Source organism: Periophthalmus magnuspinnatus, chromosome 6 (genome assembly GCF_009829125.3).
Source record: "Periophthalmus magnuspinnatus isolate fPerMag1 chromosome 6, fPerMag1.2.pri, whole genome shotgun sequence".
NCBI lineage: Eukaryota > Metazoa > Chordata > Actinopteri > Gobiiformes > Gobiidae > Periophthalmus > Periophthalmus magnuspinnatus.
In genome coordinates, this window is record NC_047131.1 from 18,549,725 (window position 1) to 18,569,099 (window position 19,375).

Here is a 19,375-nt window from a genome sequence, read left to right on the forward strand (position 1 = left end):
CCAATCTCCTCAATATGTCCTTCAAACATTCTGTTCAATTATGGGAACTGTGCAATGACTGGAGTGTGCAGTTATTTATTTTTTTGGCCCTTTTGTGACCCCAGCCTCTTGGGACAACAGATGGAAATTAGCCTTTGGCTATAATTCGGTGTGTTTACATGCATTGTCCCAATCAAATAAATAAATAAAAAATAAAAAATAATGATTTAAAAAAGGTTTTAGAGAACATTTTTTTCTATACAGTTGATACTTTCGGTGCTTAATTTTACAGGAACAAACTGGAACATGTCCCTCCATACTCCACACACATATTTATTACTACAGATTTAACAGTAAGTGAAATACTGTGATACCGTATCATGTCTTACAGTAATATGAGGGGCTTAAATGCATTGTGTTTATGCAGCAACAGCTAAAATAGAGGGAACTACATAGACCACGATTCTTTGCTCCATTTCAGTGCAGATGAAGTCACTTTTATTACACACATCAAAATGATGACATAATGATTTGCATTAAGGTCTTGTGATGGCATTTAAAAAGTAGATGGACAATTTGGTTCTAAATTTTGTGGTAAACTTATGTTGTGGAATTTCTAATAGTCCAAAGCCTTAAAGATATAAAAGTCAACAGAGAAGTTGTCTTGAATCAAAGGTCTGATTTATTGAATCAACTGTGCACAATTGTCAAAGAGCTGTATCCCTAGCAGTGTCGTCTCGCCCTCAGCAGAGTATTTATACCACCAAAACAATCTTGCCAGTTTAGTCTAATCAAAGTGGCTGGAGGCCGCTAGACGCACAGAAAAGACATAACAACATAACATACATAACAGATGGTATTACGAAGGTTAGGTCAAAATGATCCATAATAATACAACAAAAGATTTATGCTAAAGAAACCCATAACAATTACATGAATAGTAATTATTTATTGGTCTTATAGATTTGATGTTTTTCTCCTGCCATACAGATGTTCTCTCAAAAATATAAGAGACTTCCTCCATGAGTCCTCCTGAGCGTGGGCGTGGCCCACAGTCTGCCCGCCCCACAGCAATGTTACTGGAAAACAAGAAAAATCACTTTAGAAAAAAAAATCCATAAAAGCATACATAGTATAAACTGTCAAAGTGCTGTCCCAGCACTAGTCTAAACACATCTCCTCAGGTGTTTAATTTCCCCACCTCCTGCACTATGTGCAGTATGTAGTAAGCATACTTCCTTAAGCTTTTTACAGCTTCTCTTACACAATTTTCTGGTTCGAAATACTCGGAAGATGCTGGCCCGTGTGTGTGGAGAGTACGGAGGCTCAATCAGGTGCCCAGCATCGGGATACATGAGCAGAGTGAGCAGGTGAATTTTCTCAGCTTTCTCCATCATCGCCTTTATCTGACACAGAAAAGAGCAACAAATTTAACTATCATTAGGAACTAAAGGTCAGCAATATGCAATCAAACCTCTACTAAAGTAAAGACTTCACAATTCCCAGCATTCCCAGACACAAGGAGAACATAGGGAGAATAGCTACTGTTAAATGTCAGATAATAAATAAAATCCTATTTTTGATGTTTCACATTTTTGCTTAAGAATATTTCTTCTAACTTCATCTTGGTAATAATCCCGAGCCACTAACAAAGTAACTGGCAATGGGTATTGTTCCTGAATGGTTTCTTATTATTATTTATAATTGTTGTTATTCCCCCCCCCCCAAATAGATGTATTTTTGACCCCCTGAATATTGACGAAATGGCTCACATGCGAGTATAGGATCGACTGGCCCGGCAAAAATTTTTATAAAATGGGAATCCCGACGATGCCTGACGCGTACAAACTCATCAGTGCAATTACAAATTAGACCCCATTGGGAGTGGGAACAGGCCAGTTTTGGAGTAGGCTCGTGAGTCTCAGAACAGTGATAGAGCTCCATGAGACAAGCCTAAAGCAGAATTGCAGAACTGCCCTATGATGAACACGAAGTCAGCCATATTGGATTGAAATTCTGTTACTTTTACTGCCTTTGAATGAAACCAATCTTGTCCTTGTTTTTTGGTCCAAATGAGCTCATATTTGACATGCCATGTGTAGAGAGACAGATTTTCAAGTGATGTAAAATGTTCTGGGGTACTCTTTACGCCGGAAACAAAAACACCTTAATTTCCTGTTTCTTTGATGACTTCACTAATGTGTGATCTTGGCCTGTATATAATGGACAATGGAGCATATGAAAAGTATACACTATAGCGCCCCCTACCATATACTTGAAATGTCAACATTATTTGATTTGCACAAAACTTGGGGATTAAAATCAATGCATGAGAAAATACAAACATTTCCATTATGGATATGGGGCATTTTTTACAATTGTCCAGGAGGGGCGCAAAGATCCCTAAAAAAATTTAAAAATTTAAAAAATGCATAAATTACATGCTCATGCTTAGTCCGAGAGTGTTGAAATGTGAATCACTTATACATTGGTTGCCAATGATTACACTGATATGTCAAACACAATGATCAATGCTAGAGTGCCTATAGGAACAACGTTTACAATGGGGAGAAAAAAATACTTTTACAAAATTCTGTTATGTGCACCTGATCAGAAAAGCCAATATAGGGCATAGTAGGCCCATGCCCTATTTTGTCCAGTTTGGCCTGTACGGTCCTCCAAAGCTCATAGTGCAGTGAACTGCGCTATGACTCAAAGCATACAATAAAGACGGATAGACCTACTAAACATGAACAGAAACGCACCAAAGTTGACAGAGTGAAGCTCAGTGAGCTTAGTGTAAACTCAATTCTCATAACAATATTTTACATGAAATTCACAAATTTACTCAACACCGCCACATAGAAGTGGACCTCTATGGCCGAGGAAACGGGCAAACTCTGGAGGAGCGATAGAGCTCCATTAGACAAGCAAAAAATGAATAGAAGCACTGCCCTGTGATGGACAGGAAGTTGGCCATATTGGAACAAAAATGTATTGCCTTTTTACAGCATGTTCATGAAATGTATCAAGTCCTAGGTTTTTGGTAGAAACAATTGTGCGATCTTGGCCTGAATGTAGCCTTCTAATAATCATATGACTAGTGTACACTATAGCACTCCCTAGCCCATACATAAAACATTAACAAAATCTGATTTGTACGATTTCTACAGATGAGGGGTAGAAACAAATTGCTAAAAAATTGCAAAAAATTGCTCTACATTGCTACCTTTTAAGTAACTCCTACAGGACAGGAGGCACATGTACATTGTCTTAGGTCAATGACATTTATAGCAGTGAAAGGCTACATGAGGACAACCTTAAAACATCCATCCATCCATTTTCTTCCGCTTTATCGGGGGGCGGGTCGCGGAGGCAGCAGTTTCAGCAGGGAGGCCCAGACTTCCCTCTCCACACACACTTCCTCCAGCTCCTCCGGGGGAATCCCAAGGCGTTCCCAGGCCAGCCAAGAGACATAGTCCCTCCAGTGTTTCCTGGGTCTTCCCCGGGGGCCTCCTCCCGGTGGGACGTGCCCAGAACACCTCCCTAGGTAGGCGTCCAGGAGGCATCCGGAATAGATGCCTGAGCCACCTCAACTGGTTCCTCTCGACGTGTAGGAGCAGCGGCTCTACTCCAAGCTCCTCCCGTGTGACTGAGCTCCTCACCCTATCTCTAAGGGAGCACCCGGCCACCCTACGGAGGAAACCCATTTCAGCCGCTTGTATCCGCGATCTTGTCCTTTCGGTCATTACCCAAAGCTCATGACCATAGGTGAGGGTAGGAACGTAGATTGACCGGTAAATCGAGAGCTTTGTCTTTGGGCTCAGCTCCTTCTTTGCCACAACAGTCTGATACAGCGACCGCATCACTGCAGACGCTGCACCGATCCGCCAGTCAATCTCACGCTCCATCCGTCCCTCACTCGTGAACAAGACCCCGGGATACTTGAACTCCTCCACTTGAGGCAGAGACTCTCCACCCACGCGGAGAGGGTAAGCCACTTTTTTCTGGTCGAGAACCATGGCCTCGGATTTGGAGGTGCTCATTTTCATCCCAGTCGCTTCACACTCGGCTGCAAACCGCCCCAGTGCCTGCTGCTGGTCCTGGTTCGATGAAGCCATCAGGACAACACCATCTGCAAACAGCAGAGATGAGATCCTGTGATTCCCAAACCAGACCCCCTCCGACCCCTGGCTGAGCCTAGAAATTCTGTCCATACATATAATGAACAGAACCAGTGCATGTTGGCGGAGTTCATCTTGCACTGGGAACAGGTCTGACGTACTGCAGGCAATGCGAACACAGCTCCTGCTCCGGACATACAGGGATCGGACAGCCCTTAGCAAAGGGCCTCGGACCCCATACTCCCGAAGCACTCCCCAAAGAACACCACGAGGGACACGGTCAAATGTCTTCTCCAGATCCACAAAACACATGTGGACTGGTTGGGCAAACTCCCATGAACCCACGAGGACCCGATGGAGAGTATAGAGCTGGTCCAGTGTTCCGCGACTGGGACGAAAACCACACTGCTCCTCCTGAATCCGAGGTTCAACTATCGGTCGGATTCTCCTCTCCAGTACCCTGAAATAGACCTTACCAGGAAGGCTGACAAGTGTGATTCCCCTGTAGTTGGAACACACCCTCCGATCCCCCCTGTCCCCGACTGCCACGTGCTGTTGCAAAGGCGTGTCAGCCAAGGCAGCCCCACAACATCCAGACATTTAAGATACTCAGGATGGATCTCATCCACCCCCGGAGCCTTGCCATCGAGGAGCTTACCAACCACCTCAGTGACCTCAGCCAGGGTGATGGACGAATCCACCCTTGAGTCCTCAAACTCTGCTTCCTCTTCAGAAGACGTGACAGTGGGATTGAGGAGATCCTCAAAATATTCTTTCCACTGCCCAACTACATCCCCAGTTGAGGTCAGCAGCTCTCCGCCCGCACTGTAAACAGTGTCGGTGAAGCACTGCTTCCCTCTCCTGAGGCGTCGGTTGCCAGAATTTCTTCGAGGCCGACCGATAGTCCTCCTCCATGGCCTCCCCGGACTTCCTCCCAGCCCCGAGTTTTTGCCTCTGCGACTGCACGGGCTGCGGCACACTTGGCCTGACGGTACCTGTCGGCTGCTTCAGGACTCCCACAAGCCAGCAGGGCCTGATAGGACTCCTTCTTCAGCCTGCTGGCATCCCTTACTTCCGGCGTCCACCATCGGGTTCGGGGATTGCCACTGCGACAGGCACCAGAGACCTTGCGATCACAGCTACGTGCAGCTGCATCGACAATGGAGGTGGAGAACATGGCCCACACGGACTCCATGTCTCCAACCTCCCCTGGGATATGGGAGAAGCTCTCCCAGAGGCGTGAGTTGAAGACCCTACTGACAGAGGGTTCCACCAGAGGTTCCCAAAATGACGATATGCTTGGGTCTGCCACGTCTGTCCGGCTTCCTCGTATGCCAGCGGATCCAACTCACAACCAGGTGGAGGTGGTGATCGGTTGACAGCTCTGCCCCTCTCTTCACCCGAGTGTCCAAGACACGCGGCCAAAGGTCAGATGACACGATGACAAAGTCGATCATCGACCTCCAACCTAGGGCGTCCTGGTGCCATGTGCACTTATGGACACCCTTGTGTTCGAACATGGTGTTTCTTATGGACAAACTGTGACTAGCACAGAAGTCCAATAACAAAACACTGCTCGGGTTCAGATCTGGGAGGCCGTTCTTCCCGATCACGCCCCTCCAGGTGTCACTGGCATTGCCCATGTGGGCGTTGAAGTCCCCTAGTAGAACAATGGAGTCCCCAGTAGAAGTCCCTGGGAGGGGTACTAGACAGTGCACCAAGAAGGCCGGGTACTCTGCACTGCTGTTCAGCCCATAGGCTGGCACAACAATGAGAGACCTGTCCCCGACCCGAAGGCACAGGGATGCCACCCTCTCATTCACCTGGGTAAACTCCAACATGTGACGGCTGAGCTGTGGGGCAATAAGCAAGCCCACACCAGCTCGCCGCCTCTCCCCATGGGCAACGCCAGAGAAGTGGAGGGTCCAACCCATCTCAAGGAGTTGGGTACCAGAGCCCAAGTTGCGCGTGGAGGTGAGAGCGACTATATCTAGCCGGTACCTCTCAATGTCCTGCACGAGCTCAGCCTGCTTCCCCCCCAACGAGGTAACATTCCACATTGCCACCGCCAGATGCTGTGTCTGTGGACCAAGTTGTCGAGACACCTGTCTTCGACCGCTGCCCAGTCCTCTTCGCACCCAACCCCTGCGAGAACCTCTACGGGTGGTGAGCCCACAGGAGGGCGGACCCACGTCGTCCTTTCCGGCTGAGCCCGGCCGGGCCCCATGGGCAAAGGCACCAGGCGCTCTCATTCGAGCCCCAACCCCAGGCCTGGCTCCAGGGTGGGGCCCCGGCTGCGCCATACCGGGCGACGTCACGGTCCTTGTTATTGTGCTCATCATAGGGGTATAGGGAACTGCTCTTTCTCTGACCCGTCACCTAGGACCTGTTTGCATGTGAGACCCTACCAGGGGCATAATGTCCCAGGCAACATAGCTCCTAGGATCATTCGGGTATGCAAATTCCCCCACCACGATAAGGTGGCAGTTCAAGGGGAGACCTTAAAACATAATTTCAGCAATACTCTATATCAAACAGGAAGCCGGCCATATTTCTGCCTATCTAGTCCTATGTTTTTGATCCAAATGAGCTCACATTCCACATGCCACATCTACATATGTCGATCAATCAATCAATAGTTATCCATTTTGTGGAGATATTCATAACGTTTTTTTGTATAGCACACCATCAAAAATGTCTTTATTTACTGCTCCTTTGATACCTGCTCACGGCCACATGTATTCTGCATCAGCAGTTACACTGGCCCCTATAGCGCCCTCTAGAGTACACAAAAAGATTCAAAATTGCCAGAATGGCACCAAACTTGGGCAATACAGTCTAGGCCAAAAATTACAGCATAGCTGTATAATTCACAACGTGGTGGTTCAAAGTCATTGACTCCAATATGAAAGCTACATATGTAACTGTGATTCTATGAATGATGGATGCAAAGTGCAAAGTGACTGAAAACTGACACAGGTTGGAATTGAGGAGGTTGCAATTGAGGGGTGGTTGTGATTCAAAGGCGGCCATGATGCAGGGATGATTGTGATGTAGCAGTGGTCGTGATGCAGGGGTGGTCGCGATACCAAGGCGGTCGTGATGCAGGGGTGGTCGCGATACCAAGGCGGTCGTGATGCAAGGGTGGTCACGATGCTGGGCCAGTAGCGATGCAAGGGGTTGTCATGATGCAGGGGCAGTTGCGACTCCTTGATGATTGCATGGGAGGGGTGTGCGCAGGGGGGCGATGGCTATAATCACTGCTTGTGGCTTTAATTTTAATTTGTTCCCCCACCTGTATACTGTATATTAAGGATATATTATTAAATTAACACATCTTAAATAATGGTTTTAATATTTTCCACCCAACAGACAGCAGTAGCTCCCAATGTCTAATATTATCACCAAATCTGGTAAGAAATGCAAAGAACTCACATCCATAGCAGATAAAAAAGCTGGAATGCTCTGATCGTCCAGACCCACCACTAACAACAGGGGGCACTGTACACGCCCCATCTGCACATGAAGAAAAAATTTACTTGTACAATCTAACACTAAACATATGTCACAAGAATACAAATATGTTTGCCTTTAGTGGTAAGATTGCCTAAAAAGATTCTAAATAAAGAGGTAGAAATGTTACCTACAGCATGTCTCCTGTACTCTGCTTCTGTTTAAATATCTATAAATTCCTTGTACTTACATCCACTTTGAGTTCAGGGTCTTCGGGGATTGGCAGGAACACGTCATGCCATATTACTTCCTGCTTCTCATTGATGCGGGTTTTGTCTTGATTTCTAAATAAATCAAGGTTGAATTTGTTAAATGATAAAGCTGTTGATAGCAGCATAACTTACTTTGAATAATAGTTCAGTAGCTCTTCTGTGCTGCCGCTGACAGGCTGAACATGACTTCCGCTGTAACACACTGCACATTTAAGCTGAGAAAACAAAAAGATGTCACTAAGATAATTGTTTTTTTAATGATCTTTTATTTCCTCCTTTCCTTTCCTTCCTTTTTAAAAATTTTAATGTATGGAAATCTATGTAGCAGCACAAGTTCATAGTCACCTTCATGACCTTGGAGTATGCGGCCTTTTTTAAAGTAATAGCTGTACCAGCAGACAAGCCCCACATGGCTATCCTGCTGCCCACAATCTGAGGATGCTGCTCCAGAAACTTATAGGCAGTCTAGAAAAGCAATGACAAATACATTTACAAACGTAATGGTGTAATGAACACCCTCATCATTAATTCATTGTTTTGGTTGGCTACACTTTAGCCAAGTTATGCTTATGATGTGAAAATCTGTTTATCCCTCTGTTTCAGAGTGATGAAAAATAAGGACTGTTCTTGCCTCACCTGGCCTCTGTGCAGGCTCACCTAAGACTTTTCTCTTAGGTGAGCTTACACAGAGGCCAGGCGTCTTGACTTATTTTGGTCTGATCTGGGCGTGGTAACGCATCCAGGTCATCACTCACTGCCCAAATTGTGTTACAAATGTTCATCTCCTCCGCAGGCATGTGTCCTTCGTTTGGTGACAAATATACAAGAGTGTATCCTTCACTGCCTTGCACCAAACACATAATCATAATTTTAGATGAAAAAGTAGGGCATGGACCTGCAGTGCTTTTGAACCAACTTAAGTTATATTTAAATACTTACATAAATTCATACACATTAAACAATGGACAAAATATTATAAGATGCAATCAACACTATGTTTGCCAAAATACAACAGTTTTAAAGTTGGTTTTAAAGGTGGTGAGGCATTTATCTTTTCGTGGGCTCAAGGGGCAGTGAGTTGCATAGATAAGGGGCAGGAACCGAAAAGAGACACAGCCCCCTCTGGTGGCAAGTTTGGTCCTCGGCACCACAGAAAGGATTCCTTACTAGAGCAGAGTGAATCTTAAGTAAATAAAAGCATAAATGATTTATTTTCTGGGATTTTAAATGATAAAAACAAGATTGCACTGTACTGTTTATCTGATCTTTAAAACTCAGGGTAGAATTAAATTAAATGCCAACATTTCTAGCACTCTGTGTGAGATTATTTACCCGGTTATCACGATTGAACTATGTATAATGCTGCTATGCTTAAACATTGTAATTCTCAACACTGGTGAATTACAAAATGAATTACTTTAAATAGAATTCTAGGATTATGTTTAGAATTTGAGATAACTTCTGAAAAGTAATCATTCTGGGCAGTCTTAACTGCATGCTAATATGTGAACATATGATGTTTAAGCTCACCTTTCCATCTTGATCTCTTCAGTGATTGTGTGTAATTGTTCCACCCAGTGGTTTTTCTTTCTCTGTGCTTTTTAACAATTATTGGTGCCACATGGTCTATAATAGAGTTACAGTACTTAAAAGACTACCTAGGAGTGGACTGGGATCATCAGCAGGACAGATAACATATGTAATCACTTTCTGATTGAGTTCCTCACAAAATGTAAATGCATTAAATAAACAAAAGTGGAAGAGAATGCTGTCCAGTGCAGTGCCCAGTGGGGGTAATGGAAGGGAGAACATGGCCACTGTATGGTCCCATACTAGATTATCCTACAAATCCAGAGTGTGACCTCTTTTATGATTTGGTACATTCCATACCAATTGACGTAAAACATCTAAAAACTGGCATTGGGTCGTCATGTCATCAAAACAGAAGCCACATACATTGAGATGAATGGGGATGCAAACGGTTGTCAACTTCAAATTATCATCCAGAAACTACATTTAGCGATTTCTATCGTGCAGTTGACGACAGAAGGGATGCGAAGGACCTGTCGTTAACTACACAAAGAAAGGATGCAAAGGACCTGTGATTTGTTTTCAGACAATTCACAGAGAAGACAGTAATCCTTTTTAAACAACCGACTGGCCCCAGTTTTAATCATATAAGGATGCATGTATTTTCATATCAAACACCTGCCAATACTCATGTTTCAGTATAAATGGCCTGGTAATCAAAATATAAACAAAAACATATAAATCATTCCATTGGTATTATGAGTTTTATCAGTAATTCTCATAGAATAAACAGGCAGCCTTTTATCTGTAACATTAAGTTTGTATTGTGTTATTTTTGGATGTAACTTAAGGTTAACACCAGTAGTTATTTTTTTGGATTTCATATTGCTAAAAGAAATATTTGTAGTCTACATTGTACAGTTAGTGGTTTAAACAATGTTACGTGCATGTCTGTGGCTTTGTTTATGATAAGCTACAGTGGTAAGCTGTGCTAGTTGCTAATGTCAGTGAATAACAGTATTAATTTAGGATCCAATAAGCGAAGACATGGTTGAATGTGTACGTCATTTGTCAGTCCTCAAAATGTTGCATATAACAGGAAGCTCAAACCCAATATTTCTACGTTGTGCCACTTCATTGTGTACCTAATGTTTAATTTAGTATAACCTATGCCTTAGTAAATCTCGTCTGTGTTTTATTTGGAGATGTAAGGTCACTGAACCTTAAGTCTAATGCAGCCATTGTTAATCTTTAAGCAACTTTTGATGTACTGTGTTACCTAGAAATAAGAAGAGTGAGCTGTTATTGTGATGATGAAACAGCAGGCTTCCAAATTTTGAAGTTGGCAAAATAAGACCAAAGAAAGTCCTCATTACCTCAAAGTAGTCATTCTTCATCATTTTTCCAGCTGTGATTGTGAGGTCATTGGTCAGGTAATCCAGGGCCAGAGCCGCAAACCCATGTGAGGCCAGTAAAGACGATCTATACTCCACTAGATTTCCACCTCCTCCCCAGAGGTCCAGGACGGCAGGGAACGGACCGGGTCCTGTACAAGACCTTCTGTGAGTAACAAAGTCAAACCAGATTACACACTGTGCAGAAGGAGAGCCCACCTGGAGGGAGGAAGAGTGTAGCAGTGAGGTTGTGCTCTGTAACTGGGATCCTCTGGACTCCAGGAGCCATGTACCAGCGCTCCACCAGCACAGCAGCCAGAGCTCTGTGCTCGGGGAAGCCCTCTGTCAGGTGGCCCTGGTACACCGAGACAGTCACCTCCAGAGGGGTCTCCACACTGGACTTCCTCAGCCTGATTCATTATTGTTTTACATTAGTCACATTCATAGCAGATAAAAATACTGTAGAAAGAACAGTCACACATTATAATGTCTGACCTGAGTCCAGGTTTGCTTCCTGGCACCGGTCTGAGGCTCCACAATAATCCCATTGGTTCCACTCCTTCATATGTCCCACCCAGACTGAGGTCCTCACACACTGTCAACACATTACATACATTTAAAAGGTGCACTATGTAACTTTTCTGAATGGAGGTCTTCCACCTGCTTGTCTACATGGAGATGTACTTACCTGGAATGTTCCACAGAATAGAAAATAATGTTGAGTATTTAGTCAATTACAGTTATCCTATTGCTAACGGTGAGTGAGGTCACCTTTTTACAGATTGACCTTTAACATGGTGTGCTTGCATAACTTCTCTTCATGAAGACATACAAGAGATAATACATCTAATGGAACATTTCAGGCATTTTCCTTTAGGACAAGCATGTGACGGGCCCTCCAATAGAAAAGACTGAACTGAACAGGAGAGAAATACATAGTGAGAGACTTACAGTTGACTGACCCGGTGCTGTCACAGATGTAGTGTCCAAACGCCTCCCAGTTGTGTTTGTCTTCACTGAGGAGATGGGAGTGCACTGTCAGCTCAGCCCCAGGAGAAGCATTTTGGACCAGCACTTTAAACTTCTCATCCACAAGAGCTCGGGACGGGTGAACAGACAGCAGCACACTGCACTGTTTATTTGCCATTTATACTGAAATTATCTCCAAAAATAGAAAAAAATAAAATAACTAACTGCACTGCACAGCGCACAGAGTAAAGTCATATACGGACATATAGACTTTAGTGCAACTCATTTAGAGCTCATAGTCCAGAGTTAGTGCATAGCAGCATGTACGTAGAAGGGATGCTGGATTGTTTAACCTTTTCATAGCAAAAGACTCTACTTACAAACGGAAAAACAAACGCGAAGTGTCTTTTCGTTGTGATCAGAAGGACTACAGCAGCCACACGTGAACCACGATGACCTGTTCGCCGCACAACTAACCCAATTTTCCAGGAGGTCAGACTCAGGCTTAGTAACTCAAAACTGTACAGTCACACAACACAGGGTAAACAACTGTCCTCTTTACGCAGCACTGTGGCCAAACAGCGCATTTATCAAACGCACAGATATCAGAAAATAAACACTCCACATGACAGTGCTTATACACTTATAAAACCTCCAGACAGATATTAAATTAGCTGCACTTACGATAAGTAGCCTGAATAGAGTGCTGTGTCCACTATCGCAGCACTGAACATCTTTAAACTCATCTGTAAACTCCAAACGCACATGTTGCTCCCTCTGTAGTCGTCTGTTTGTTCTCCCATCACAAAAATCCACAAAAATCAGTATATTTCCTCATGTGTGATGAAAACAGCGAAGGCATTTGTCTGCTTATCAACTTTAAAACAATGAAACCAATGAAGAAAAGTCCTCACGGCTGCCTAACGCTATATCTGATTAATAACTTTTTAAGTTCGATCTAAATAATGTCGTTACTAACGCTCTTATCCTTAAACTGTGGGTAAACTAAACCTGAGCGCGATCCTGTGCGGCGCGCTGACCTGTGAGCGCTGAGTGGCAGCAGCGTGTCTGTCTTTTTATTTTGTGGAGTACTTTTGGCAAAAGTACAGAGAAAAGGACAACCTCGGACTGGATTAAGAGGAAGAAACAACAACGTGGGACCCTAAAAGTTAGGACTTTGCTGGAGTTACACCCTGAATTTGTTGTACAGGTCGTGTTTAAATCTAAAGTTTATATGGCCAAAACCAGCGCGGGCACGTGTACCCTGTGTCACAGCGGGGGCTTTGGCTTCATCTGAGCAGGACAGCATCGCGGTGAGTAAAACTGATGAGGTTACAGTGCGTCGCTCGCGTTTATGGGCTGGACACAGACGTGCGTAAAGACGTCAGGCGCCGCTTGTCATGTTGTAGAGCAGATTGTGCAGGACCTGGATGTATTAGGCTCAGGGGTTTACAGATGTGGTCAACAGTGTCATTATTTCCACAGGTAGACGGGGAGTTATTTATCTTACTCTGACGCTCGCTCACTGGGTGCGCACGAGGGCCAACTTAGATTTTGCGCCTTCACTTTGTTTTTGTCGTGTATTTTTGTCTAGGTGACAAAGGCTATTAAATAGTCAAGGTAATAACGCATGCAGTTATGGACACATGTGTATGTCCACAGGTATGATCCACAGTAAAATAAAAATATAAAATCTGTAAACTGGACAAGAAGTTGTAGGAGTGAAGACGTTTCGCTGCGCATGGCTTCTTCAGTTCTGGTGGACAGTGCCTTATCTCCGTCCTCCCTTCAGATAGATTCAAGGCATGAAGACATGATTAAAGTATGATAAATATGTAAGCCTACAACAAGTAGCATCCAACCGAACAAAGTAAGCCTAATCATTAGGAACAAGTACTATTAAATAATAATTAGGAAAACATGAAAGTCGTCATGTGCAACCTTTTTGAACCTTAGACCCACATGAGCCTCGGCTACCACCACCACACAGTCCGATAAACTCATCCGCTTGTCTTATAGCCCCGTTTAGACACTTTAAGCAGGTAGAATATTAGCTCTGTGTCATAGGGAAAGTATTACTGTGTGACAAAGAGAAAATCACAGAAACCTGAAGCTCGGTTGATAAAAATATGTCAAATACTGCACACGACCCAGCTCTGACACAGTGTGCGTCCAGGGGTCAGTAGCATGAACTTACAGACATGACATGACATCACTCAGGCTTCACACATCTGCGCTATCAGTCCATGTTGTTAATCAATTTTATGGAATAGGGCACGAACGAGTTTTTATAGTTTTTATAGGCTACCTGTTATTCTCACTTAAAGGAACCCTGTATCTGTTCCCTGCAGGAGCTCATCCTCTGTGTATGACCCCTGTGCCTCTGAGCCGGGGGTCGTTACTCGATTGAACGAACAACAACAAAGTGCAGTGGTCTCGTGTCATCAGCTCCCCATCTGTCCCTGAGGGGCCCTAAGACCAAAGAGCACAGACATGTCCTAAACATATGCCTCTGTTCATCAGATTATAGACCCATTTATTATTTCTGGTTAAAGGACTCCCTAATGTCCATCGGAGCTCCAAAGTCAGTACACAGTAATTAGGCCATACATGGTTCTACTAATTGGCCAAATAATGTACAGTTAATGGCTATAGTGGATTATGAGGGAGAGGGGATCCATATTAACCAATATCATTGTAGTTTTCAAACAGTATTCTTACAAATTCATGTATATTACTATAGTTCATTTGTTTTTGATACCTTGTCAAAAAAAAAGCACTTAATAAGTTAGTCAGTTATTTCTTCATCTAGTCTGCCCTGAAATGGATTAAAGGATCATTTTATATGTATTTCCCTCTGTTTTTTTGTTTTGTTTTTTTTGTTTGGTTGTTTGTTTGTTTTTTGTTTTGTTTTTTTGCTGCACCAACACAATGAATTTAAGAAAAATGACTTGTAATTTGGTATATTTTAACAGCCCATTATTGTAACAATACAATGTCATAATATTTTGTTTATTGTTTCATCCCTAGGTATAATAAGAGAATATTACAGATATATTTGATCTTTGCTCTGTTTTTATTGTTGTGTTTTTCAGTATTGTGGAGGCTATAAACATTTATAGCAACATTTGCATTTACTGAATAGTTTAAAATGTACAATCATAATCTCCTTTGCTGCAATATGATAGAGAAAATCATGTAAACTGTACAGACATTGACACTGTCTTTAAGGCGTCTAGTTACCATAGCAGTCTTGATCACTACGCTCTACCACATTTTCACATGTCATGTCGTGTGAGACAAATGTGTCCAATGCCAGCTGTGTATCTATTATTCCTGCAGCCATGATTTGCATGGTTAGTGTCATAATATCCTCACGGGCACACTGAATAGGGCTAATAACAAATAACTGTGAAGAAAACATATTGAGTCGAGTTAATAGGTCAAAGGTCGCTGCCTCCGTCAGAGTGAAAAATGTGTGATGCCACGCCTCCCCAAAGCCAAAATGTATGGTCCAAATAAATCAGGCTAAAACACAGAGAATATGGCTACATTTAATATTCATAAGGCTCACTCATCATTGTCTAGTTTGGGACAGAGGAAGCATGGGGGGCCTAAATTGGGGACTGTTCATTCAACTGCACTAGACACAAAAGATGGGATACTAACTAACGTAACTAAACATTTGGTTTGTAAAGCAATTTCATGGTTAACTAAAGCGCTTTACACACAGAACAGGGAGGGTGGGGAAATCTAAAATAGAAAATGGATTTTTGTAGTTAAATAGATTTTCTGAATATCACTTATTATTTCCTATGTAATTGATTGAAATGAGTTGTTTTGGGGAGTTTTATTTTTTCACTGGTTCTGTTTTTATGGGGAATGACTCCAGCTACTGCAGTTATGGCTGTGCACATAATCAGATTTTAATTGAGGTCAAGGTCCATTTCTATGCTGACGATCTTCAAGTATATCTTCCTGTGACTTCAAATTGTTCCAATGCACTTCAGTCTGTTCACAGTGCCATGGCAGACATTAAACACTGGCTTTAAATGAAAGCAAAATAGAATGTATATTGTTTGGTTCAAAATTTTTCGATGTAGTTCCTGATCATGGTTTTTCTCTCCAACATGTTGTCAGAAACCTGGGGGTTAAACTTGATGAGTACTTGCAGTTTGATAAACATATTGACGGTGTAGTTAAAGCCAGTTTTTTTTTTCAGCTTTGTCTCTTGGCAAAAGTCAAACCATTTCTTTGTCAAGCTGACATGGAAAAGGCCATGCATGCTTTTATTAGTTCCAGGATTGACTACTGTAATGCTCTTTATATTGGAGTAAATCAATACACTCTCCAACGCTTGCAATTAGTTCAAAATGCTGCAGCCTGACTTCTGACAAATACTCGCAAACATAGTCACATTACCCCGGTTCTGTACTCCCTCCACTGGCTCCCAGTACGTTTCAGGATTGATTTTAAAGTTTTACTGTTTGTTGTAAAGCTCTGCATGGTCTTGCACCTTTATATCTTTGCGAGCTGTTAACGGCTCATACGGCCAACAGAGCTCTGCGGTCGGCCAGTCAACACTTGCTGGAGGTCCTCAGAACCAAAAGGAAACAGCGGGGTGATCGTTCATTTTCTGTGGCTGGTCCCAGACTTTGGAACTCTTTGCCCCTAGAGTTACACTCAGTCACTACTTTGTCCTTGTTCAAAGCCAAGCTAAAAACTCATTTGTTCAGGATTGCCTTCAGCTAATGACTGTTTTTATTGTTTGTTGTTTTGTATATAGAATTTTTGTTGTTGTTTTTTACATTTTAATGCACTTGAAAAGCACTTTGGTTCAGTTTTTTGCTGTTGTAAAGTGCTATACAAATAAAGTTTGATTGATTGATTGATTTATTGAAGATCCTCTGTCAATAAAACCATGTGGTTCAGACTTTGGAGGAAGAAAGTAGGTTATTTTTTTATGTCAAATGGCAGTGATTCTTTATATTCAGGAAAATTATAGATTGAAAGTCATTTTCATAAGACAAAATAAAATTGAATTGAAAATCAAGATCGATCAATATGAGGACCTGCAATCCTGTCTGTCTCAATGGAGCTTGCAGTGTCAAGACTAAATGAGAGTAAATGATGGAACTTATATCCCAACACATTCACTCACTGTTAGTTTAAGGTTAGAGGTGTTTATTGTCCCCAGGGAAATTTGTCCTCTGCATTTGTCCCATCCTTCAATGCCACTGGAAAGCAATTGGCAACACCAATGAATGACCACAACATATCATCTGGAGATCTTTTTCTATCTGAGTCAGAAGAACCTTAACCAAAATAAAGCACTTTTTGGGTTAGTCTAGTTACCAGAAATTGATACATTGATTGATATTTTTGATTGATATTTTCCTGAAAATATCTTTAATATATATGCCAAATCAACTTTTTAAAATTAAATAGCACATTATACAACAAGCTGTTTTTGCTGGGGTATAAGGTAAACCCAAGAAGATATTATGCTTTATTTCTAGTATTTAGTGATAAATTACACACATTACATGCTGATGATGAAAAAAAGCAATATTTATGTAATACCACTTAATGATATAAAATGGGCCCATTGACTACCAGAAAACTAGAAGCTAATTTTCATTTTTAGTGTTTTGTTTTTTAGAAATATAAGCTACGCTACGTTTTATGTTTTATGGCCCACAGTCTTTTAAAAGAATTTCATTACAGTGGGTAAGGGGGCATGTGAAGCTCAAGATCAAAATACAACTCTGAGTAATCTAAGTAAGAAAACAGATAACTATTATAAGATATAACTAATGCCTTGAACATCCATGGACAGCTAAAGGTTGTTCATGGATATGTCACTCCACCGAGTAACTCCACTCTGCTGCGCATCATGGTGTTTTAGACTCTGTGTAAACTGTGTAACACACTGCTCCTTGTGGTTTAATCCTTACATATTTCCATCTTTTTGTCAATTCTACTGGACGTGTTAAAAATGTGAACTTTGAATAGAATCCAATCATTAAAATATAAATCGCAAATATAATCGCAGCCACAAAGCTTATCAAAAAAATCGTAATTAGATCATTTTCCCAAATCATTTTGCTCTGGGTAGATGTTGTTTATTTGAGCTGTAAAAGCCAAGCAATACAAAACCAAGCACATCTGATCACTCTCTGCTACAGCTTGCTGACTACAAACAACGTCACGGGGTCACACAGAGGATGAGAGTAGAGTTGGTGCTGACAATGACATCACTCGTGCGGACCAGTGGCTCGCGTGTTTACCAGCTTTATTTAGACTGACCTACTTCCTGTCCCACTCTCTGGAGTAAAAACATGCTGCGTGTAAACTGTGGTTTGTTTTTGCTACATGCTAATGCTAAAGCTGCTGTGGCTGTTTTTGGTTTGAAAAGATCATATGCCGTTCTGTCCAGACAAACCCACAAAGGACAAAATGTCAATATGTAAATGCTGCTTTCTCTTTTAATACTGTTCCTACTTCAACATCTTTCTGTGTTATATGCATTACTGTATGTCCCTGCTGTATTGTTTGTGACTGTCTTTTTATTGCAGGCACCAGGTCTGCAATAAACTTGTGTTAACGGTGCACTGTGTAACCTTTTTGGAGGGTTGTCCACTACCTCCTGACCTCTTGCTCAGAATGTTCCACAGTATGGCATTAAACTGATTCAATTTCCATTGAAACAGGGTGTTTTTGTTTCTAAAAAAACATGTTTTGATTCTCTCCATATGTAAGTTTAATGCTATTCTCAGGAAGATTCCAGGCAAAACAATAATATAAGACAAGCAGGTAACAGACCCTCCACCAGCAACATTACACAGTGAGCCTTTAAATATTGATTTACAAAAATCTAAAAGAGCTTGAACAGTTTAAACAGTGACAGTTTGAGTCTCTGTTTGCATGCAGTTTATATGTACTGAAAAGAGTAGGGATATTCTGCTGCTGCATATCAACCATTTGTAGGACCTTTTTATTGCTTAGTAAATTAAGGTCAAACTATGCTATGACAAAATGCTGCAGTCCATTAATTGGACCCTAGCTGGACCCTCTGTAACCTCAGCATGAGACCTTGAGTCTATACTGTAGTCTGTATCAAGAAGGTCCTAAACTGGCCCAAATGTTAAATCACAAATGCATGGCCTATGTTAGGGAGTAGGTAGAAGAGGACAAGTGGGTCTCCTGGGTTTTAGGGGCCCAAATTATACCTAAAAATGTTTCTAATGGAAACATATGACACTTTTAAAGACAAGATAAACTTAAAAATAAACGTACAGATGGTAGCTTTAATCAATGCCATTTACTACAAGAAGCAAAATTAATTTCAAATGTATTCTTCCAAATCCTGATCTCAGCTACAATTATTATGTTTTTAATGGCGTTCGCAAAACCATTTCAAAATTAATATGTGAATAATTAAGACAACTCTGACAGTACTAACAGCACAATTCTCCAAAGTAGTAACAGCACAATTATCAAGAATGTATTGTCAGATTGTAATGGGCTACTGAGTGCTTCCTTTTTAGCTGCACATGTAAACCACAAGCGACATTTAGTCTAATGTTAAAAGGATATGATTTAATTGAAGTGTCCATTGCTGCTGTACTGGTGCCTGGCTCAGTTCTATCCT

At 42.0% G+C, this 19,375-nt stretch overlaps 1 protein-coding gene across 1 annotated transcript; it reads right to left on the reverse strand.

Moving 5' to 3' along the window:
- Positions 1-914: 914 nt before the first annotated feature.
- Positions 915-11,915, reverse strand: LOC117371844 (peroxisomal succinyl-coenzyme A thioesterase-like). Its single transcript, XM_033967520.2, has 10 exons — positions 11,704-11,915; positions 11,248-11,347; positions 10,972-11,162; positions 10,735-10,904; positions 8,174-8,293; positions 7,961-8,043; positions 7,807-7,900; positions 7,539-7,619; positions 1,244-1,385; positions 915-1,058 (listed from the first exon to the last, which is right to left on the reverse strand). The coding sequence occupies exons 1-10, from the start codon at positions 11,897-11,899 to the stop codon at positions 937-939; spliced, it is 1,299 nt and encodes a 432-aa protein (XP_033823411.1). The 5' UTR covers positions 11,900-11,915; the 3' UTR covers positions 915-936.
- Between the last annotated feature and the right edge of the window lie 7,460 nt (positions 11,916-19,375).